This window comes from Gracilinanus agilis, unplaced genomic scaffold (genome assembly GCF_016433145.1).
Source record: "Gracilinanus agilis isolate LMUSP501 unplaced genomic scaffold, AgileGrace unplaced_scaffold3002, whole genome shotgun sequence".
Classification (NCBI taxonomy): Eukaryota; Metazoa; Chordata; class Mammalia; order Didelphimorphia; family Didelphidae; genus Gracilinanus; species Gracilinanus agilis.
In genome coordinates this window covers 1-5,750 of record NW_025362491.1, presented here as the reverse complement: position 1 = coordinate 5,750, position 5,750 = coordinate 1, and the positions used below count along the sequence as shown (strand labels likewise).

Genomic DNA, 5,750 nt, shown 5'->3' with positions numbered 1-5,750 from the left:
ATGCTGTATGGGTGGAACAGTAGGTCCTGGCAGCAGTGGGGAGGGGGGGAGCACAGGGCATCTAAGATGACTGAAGGTATGAAGAAATGGAACTGTAGTGAGGGTCCTACGTGGGGCCTGGCCAGGACAGGAGGCTAGAGTGGAGACGGATCAGCTACTGAAGAGGCAGGGAAGACAGCTGGGGGCAGGAAGGAAGCTCAGAACACCCAGATTTGGTAGTTTAACACAAGTGCTAAGCAGGATCAAGATGTGGCCTGAGGGAGGCCCCTTTATTTTCCGGGTCCACATGAGGCTGCCGAGTGCCCACAGTGCCTCCTGCCCCTTCCCTCCCACAGATGTTTGTCTCCAATTTTTTTACATAGGCCTCAGAGGGAGGGGGAAGCGCTGAGTGTCATTGTGCCATCAGCTCCATGCTGGGGTGCCGTGACCCCTCCTTCCCCCAGAGACCTCCCCTCCTCCCCATGATGACTGCAGGGAATCTCTGCCCAGGGCATCCCAAAGTGGCCACTGGTACCTTAATGAGTGTCGGGGTGGGCTTGGCAGTGGGAGCAGCCCCTCCGTTGGGGAGGCTGGGTGGCAGCAAAGGTGGGGCTGGCAGAGGAGACAGTTGCTCTGCCAGGAAAGCAGGTTCACTGGAATCGGGGCACACCTGAAGCTGGGACACCACCTGAAGGGGAAAGGAGACTGTGAGGAGCCCAGAGGGCCACAGACCCAGGAAGTCCACACATCCTCTGGAGGACAAAGCACTGTGCTCACGCTGCAGAAGGAAGGCTCAGAGGCAGCAGAAAGGAAGATGGAAGCCTGCTGGGCAGAGGCTCTGCTGGCAGTGACTTCCCCACTGGTCTGGAGCTCCTTCCTCACAAGCTCCTCGAAGGGGGGTGGGTAAATGGCACCCTCCAGGTTTTACAGAAGAGGGCATGGGGGCTGTGGAAGGGGAAGTGGCTGACCCAGACAGGATCAAAATCTGGATCTTCTGACCCAAAGTCCTCGGAGGGTCATGGATCTTAATAGAGCTAACTCTGGCCTAGGGAAGCCATTGCTGTGGTCTTACCTGAGGAGGGGACAAAGAAATTGAGGGGGCCAGGGCCTCGCTGCCTCTGCCCTCCAGCGGTGATGGTGCTGATCCCTGAGACTCGTGGCTGGCTGGCTGTTCAGGGGACAGGGCATCACTGCTGTCCTCATCAAAAGAAGAGTTGTCGGCCACTTTGGGATAATTGACTTGTCCCACTGCAAAGAGAAGCCAGCATCACCCTTGAACCCATCACCACAGGCCAGGGAGGGGAGTGTGGCCCTACGTATCACCAGGGGAATAAGAGGCTTCCTTTGTCCGCCTGGCAGGGGCGGGCGCGGCAAGCTCTCTGCGTCTTGCTTCCAGGGCAGACTCAGAAAAGTTCTGGGTAAAGGAGAAGTAAAAGCACCTTGGCATTGCCACGGGCCTTCCCCCAACCGCCCCCTGCGCCATGCTAGGAAAGAGGAAAGAGCTGTCTGCATTTGTGCTCTCCATTCTCAGTTCTTCAGGGAGTCGCTTCTCACTTCCATCTTGGTCGCCCAGGCAAGTCTCCAAGCTTGGCGGCCCTTTTTCTTGCCTCTGGCCAGAGCTCCCATTTGCCTAGGGCCTCCCCGAAACTGCCCACAGGAGCTGGAGTGGGGTGTCTCTGACTCTTCTCCCCATGAGTCAAGAAAAACCCCAGAGTGTCTCCCCCTGGACACGTGGTGACCGCCTTTCAGAAATGAACTGAAAACAGCAGAGGGGGCCATTGCCTGGCCAGGGACACGATTGCCAAGAAAGACTCTTCTGCTCATTCAGAAAATGGCGGCTATGGCCTCTGCTCTCTACAGGCGCCGAGTGCGTGTCCTGGAGGGCAGGGCCAAGAGGAAAGCAAGAAAGGGACCACGGGCACCACTGTGGAGAGGCCAGAGGTGGCCTGCTGGCCACGGAGCGAGGTCACTGGACAGAGTGGGAAACCGAGCAAAGCCGTGACGTGGTCAGGCAGTGGCTCTTCCTCAGGGCCTGGGGAAGGTTCCGCCATTCCCCACCCCACAGAGGAACCAAGGAGGACAGGAGGCCACTCCAGGGAAAGGTCCCTGGCAGCAGTGGCCCATGTGTATGGGGAGCTTCTCCTGGGCTGGGCAGAAATCTTAAAATCTGACAGATCAGAGCAATTCGATCTCCTGTCCTTCCACATTCTGTTTGGAGGCTTGGCAGGCGGTGAGCCCGAGGACCCAGGTACCCCTTGTCCCCCTCTCAGAGAGCAGCTGCGGGCAAGGGGAAAGGCTGCCAGGGACCTCTGTCCACGAGAGACGGCACTGAGGCAGCCCCAGCTGGGCCAGGGGCAGGAGGATCTGCGTAACGAGGGGGAGCAGCAAAGTGGAGGATGCTGTCTCTGGGGGGCCTTTTCCGGGATGGAGGAAGCGGTAAGCCTAGATCTGAAAGCGTTGGGGCTCCTCATCAGAGCGGGAGGACAACCACCCCACAGAGCTGAGCCCAAGGGCCCCGAGGGCCTTCCCGGAGGAGGGGGCTGCTCTTCCCGCCATTTCTTTATCAAGCACCAAGGGCCAGGGGTCTTCCGCTGCCTGCCTGGCCCACTCTTTCTCCCGGGCCTCGGTTGGGAAGGCCCGCCCCGTCCCTGGTGGTCAAAGCTCCTCCTTACCAATGATGGCCTCCTTCAGACTTGACTCCACCGGAAGGATGTTCTTCTCCACCAGCTCCATGGGGCCCGGCCGCTGGGCTATCTTCTCGTTGAGGTCGTCGGCCAGCCTGGCTCGCTTCAGTTTTAGCTGTTTGGCTTGAAGGGAAGGCTCGGCCGAGGTCTCTGCGCAGGGAGGGAGGAAGAGGCGGCGTTAGGAGCCTGGCTCTGTCTGCAGGGCGTCAAAGCCGTCCTTTCCTCCCGGGAAGGAGCAAAGAAAGTCACGTCCGTCCCCATCAGCCGTTCACCTCGAACTTGGGTGGATCACAGACATGGCCGCGGGGGGCCTGGCCAAGCGCAGGCCACTCCTGGAGGTGGCCACCAGGGGAGCCGGGCCGGGCAGCAAGAGACAAAAGACACAACAAGGGTCCGGGGAAGGGGAGGCTCGTCTCTCGTCTCGGCAGGCCACCCCGCCACATCCCACACCAGGAAAGCCTGAGCGCCCCGCATGGAGCCCAACGGGGCACATGGAACAGAAGGACCACAGGAAGGACTCCGGGGCCAAAGGGAGGGACTGCATGACCAGGACACACTCAGAACCAAGAAAAACAGTGGCAGAAAATGGCCTCGACTCGCCCAGAAAAAAGAAGCCACAGCCGAGGCTGCTGCCTCCCTGGGAATTCTAAAGCAGAGATTTGGGCTGAGGGCGCTCAGCTGGAGCTGAGGAGAGGAGGAGGAAGGCGGGGGCCGCGACTGCGCAAGGGGGGCTTGGCCTGGCACAGCTTTGAGGCCTTCCTTAGGTAGAAATCTAGTCTTCCTCCATGCTGACAGACGGCCATATTCCTGCGCAGCCAAGCTTCCCAGGCCGGGATCCCCCCTGTCCACACCAACCTTCTAAAATGTGCATCCTGACCAGCTCGGATCTCTCCGGCCGGGAACGGATCTTCCGTTTCAAATAATCTTCCGTCTATTGGGACAAAAGCAAAAAGAAAGCAAGCTCAGAGAGAAGCTTGGAAGTCTGGCATTCAAACCCAAGGAGAGCCCCGGCGAAACCCCTGGGGAGGGTCCCCAGGCTCGCCCAGCCACTGACACAGGCCGCTTCTGGAACCTGCTCGGTCCCAAAAGGTACGCGTTGGGAAGCTCAGCCGAGGCCAGGGCTGGGAGCGTCCACATTCACTGGCCAGCTTACTGCAGAGCCCAGTTCGAGCCTTCACTTGGGGTTCTGTCAGTCTGGGGACAAAAAGAGAATGCTCTGGGGCCCCTGGCCCCTGGCGTGGCGCTGTGGGCACTAGGCCCGTGGCTCTGGGCCAGCTCAATCCTTCTTTTAAGTAAAACCCTGACCTTCTGTCTTAGAATCAATACTGTCTTGGTTCTAAGACAGAAGAGTGGTAAGGGCTCAGCAATGGGAGGCTCAAGTGACTTGCCCAGGGTCACACAGCTAGGAAGTGTCCAAGGCCAGATTGGAACCTAGGCCTGACTCTCCATCCACTTAGCCACCCAGCTGCCCCCCAGCTCAATCCTAATGGCCAGAGCAGGCCATTCCATCGTGGTGCTGCGAAAGGTCACCTCAAATCCGGTGACCAAATCTTTGTCTGAGGCTCTGAATGCTGGCCTCAGGCCAGGGCCTTCGATGTCACCAGAGTGGGAAGGTCCTGGGCTGCACCCACAGTAGCAGGAGCCACAGTTTGCATTTCGTGAGCACTCAAAGCCTTTGAGGGCTGGAACAAGCCTTGTTCCCTCCCTGCCTGGAAGAAGAACTGGAGGCTCTGGGAGAGCCAGTAACTTGGCTCACATCCCTGGGGTCGGACCCTTCTTCCAAGGCCAGAACTCCCTCTGCTCTCCTGGACTGCCAATGAAGAAGCCTTCTGGCGAGGGAAGGGGCAGCGCCCAGCCGTCCTCCTCGGGCTCTGTGGGCAGTGGGCACCTGGCTCTGGGCTGAATGCGGGGCTACCCGCTGCCCCCTGCGTGATTGCTCTCCTTTTCCCTCATCACAAGTGATGCCACTTTGAAGTGCTAAAGAAACACCCAGCTACCTTGGGGGGAGGCGGGAAGGCCTGAGAAGAGGCTTGGACCCGACTCTGACTTCCTCCAGCTCTGCCCCACCAGCCGGTGGCCCTGAACCTTCCTTTCCGAGGCTTCTTCCTTGCCTATCAAAGTGGCAGTCCCGGTCAGCTCTGCCTCCCACCCCGGGAAGTGAGGAGGATGGAGAAGGCCCTCGGCAGCGAGCCTGCGCGCCCAGCAGTGCTGGCCCAGTCACGGGGCAGGCAGAAGCCATCTCCCCATCCTGCATCCACCACTTAGGAGCTCCGCCTCTGGGTCTGGGCTGACTCGGCTGCGAAATGGGGGCGCTGGGCCAGAGCACCTCTGGAGTCTCTTCTAGTTCTGAAAAGCCTGTGCCCACGCCTAGGCCTCCGCTCCCCACTAGCCCGGATGGCACAGAGAGGTCTCCAAAGGAAGGGGCGAGTCTCCTGGGGAGCGGCTGGGGCCTGGCAGAGCCCATCAGGCAGCAGCAGGAAGCGCCCCAGTGGCACCGGGGGCAGCCAGAAGACAAGGAGCTTTACTTTCTAGGGTTCCCCTGAAATCTATCTGCCCCGCGGTAGCCAGAAACGAGCCCCACCAAGGAGCAGAGAGGCGGCAGCTTAGTACCCAGCGGGGCCCTGCTGGGACTTGGGTTGGCTTATACCAAGCGGACGGAAGCTTGGCAACCCTGTGCGTGGCAGCAGTCATGCCTTGTGGAAAGACACTCAAGCACCAGGGTGAGGAGTGGGACGCGGGGCAGGAAGGATGCAGAGCCCACATGGCTAGGCCACCATCCTGGCCGGGCCCACCCCTCACCCCAGGAAAGAGTTCCTGGCCAGCTCAGGATGGGCACTGCCCGAGGCTGGCAGAGAAAGAGCGCCGTCCTGCCGGGGACTTCTGGTGCCTTACCCGGGCCCGCTCCAAGCTCCTTCTCTGTTCGTGAAACGCAGCTGGACTTTTCAGAGCTGTTGGAAAGAAGGAAAAAAGTCAGAAGAGTGACTTCAGAGAGAATCAGCCCCTCTGCCCACGGCCCCTCCTCACCAGGCTTAGCGGCCCCAACCAGACGTCCCCCCCCATCTACCACCTCGGCCGCCTTCCTGCCCC

The 5,750-nt window shown here is 60.1% G+C and overlaps 1 protein-coding gene across 1 annotated transcript; it reads right to left on the bottom strand.

The window, feature by feature from the left end:
• Positions 1 to 258: 258 nt before the first annotated feature.
• Positions 259 to 5,611, bottom strand: LOC123254696 (myocardin-related transcription factor A-like; the record flags this gene model as incomplete). Its single annotated transcript, XM_044683655.1, has 5 exons — positions 259 to 667; positions 1,052 to 1,227; positions 2,652 to 2,813; positions 3,519 to 3,594; positions 5,556 to 5,611. Coding segments are annotated over 5 exons (746 nt in total), but the record flags the coding sequence as incomplete, so codon positions are not given.
• Positions 5,612 to 5,750: the final 139 nt, after the last annotated feature.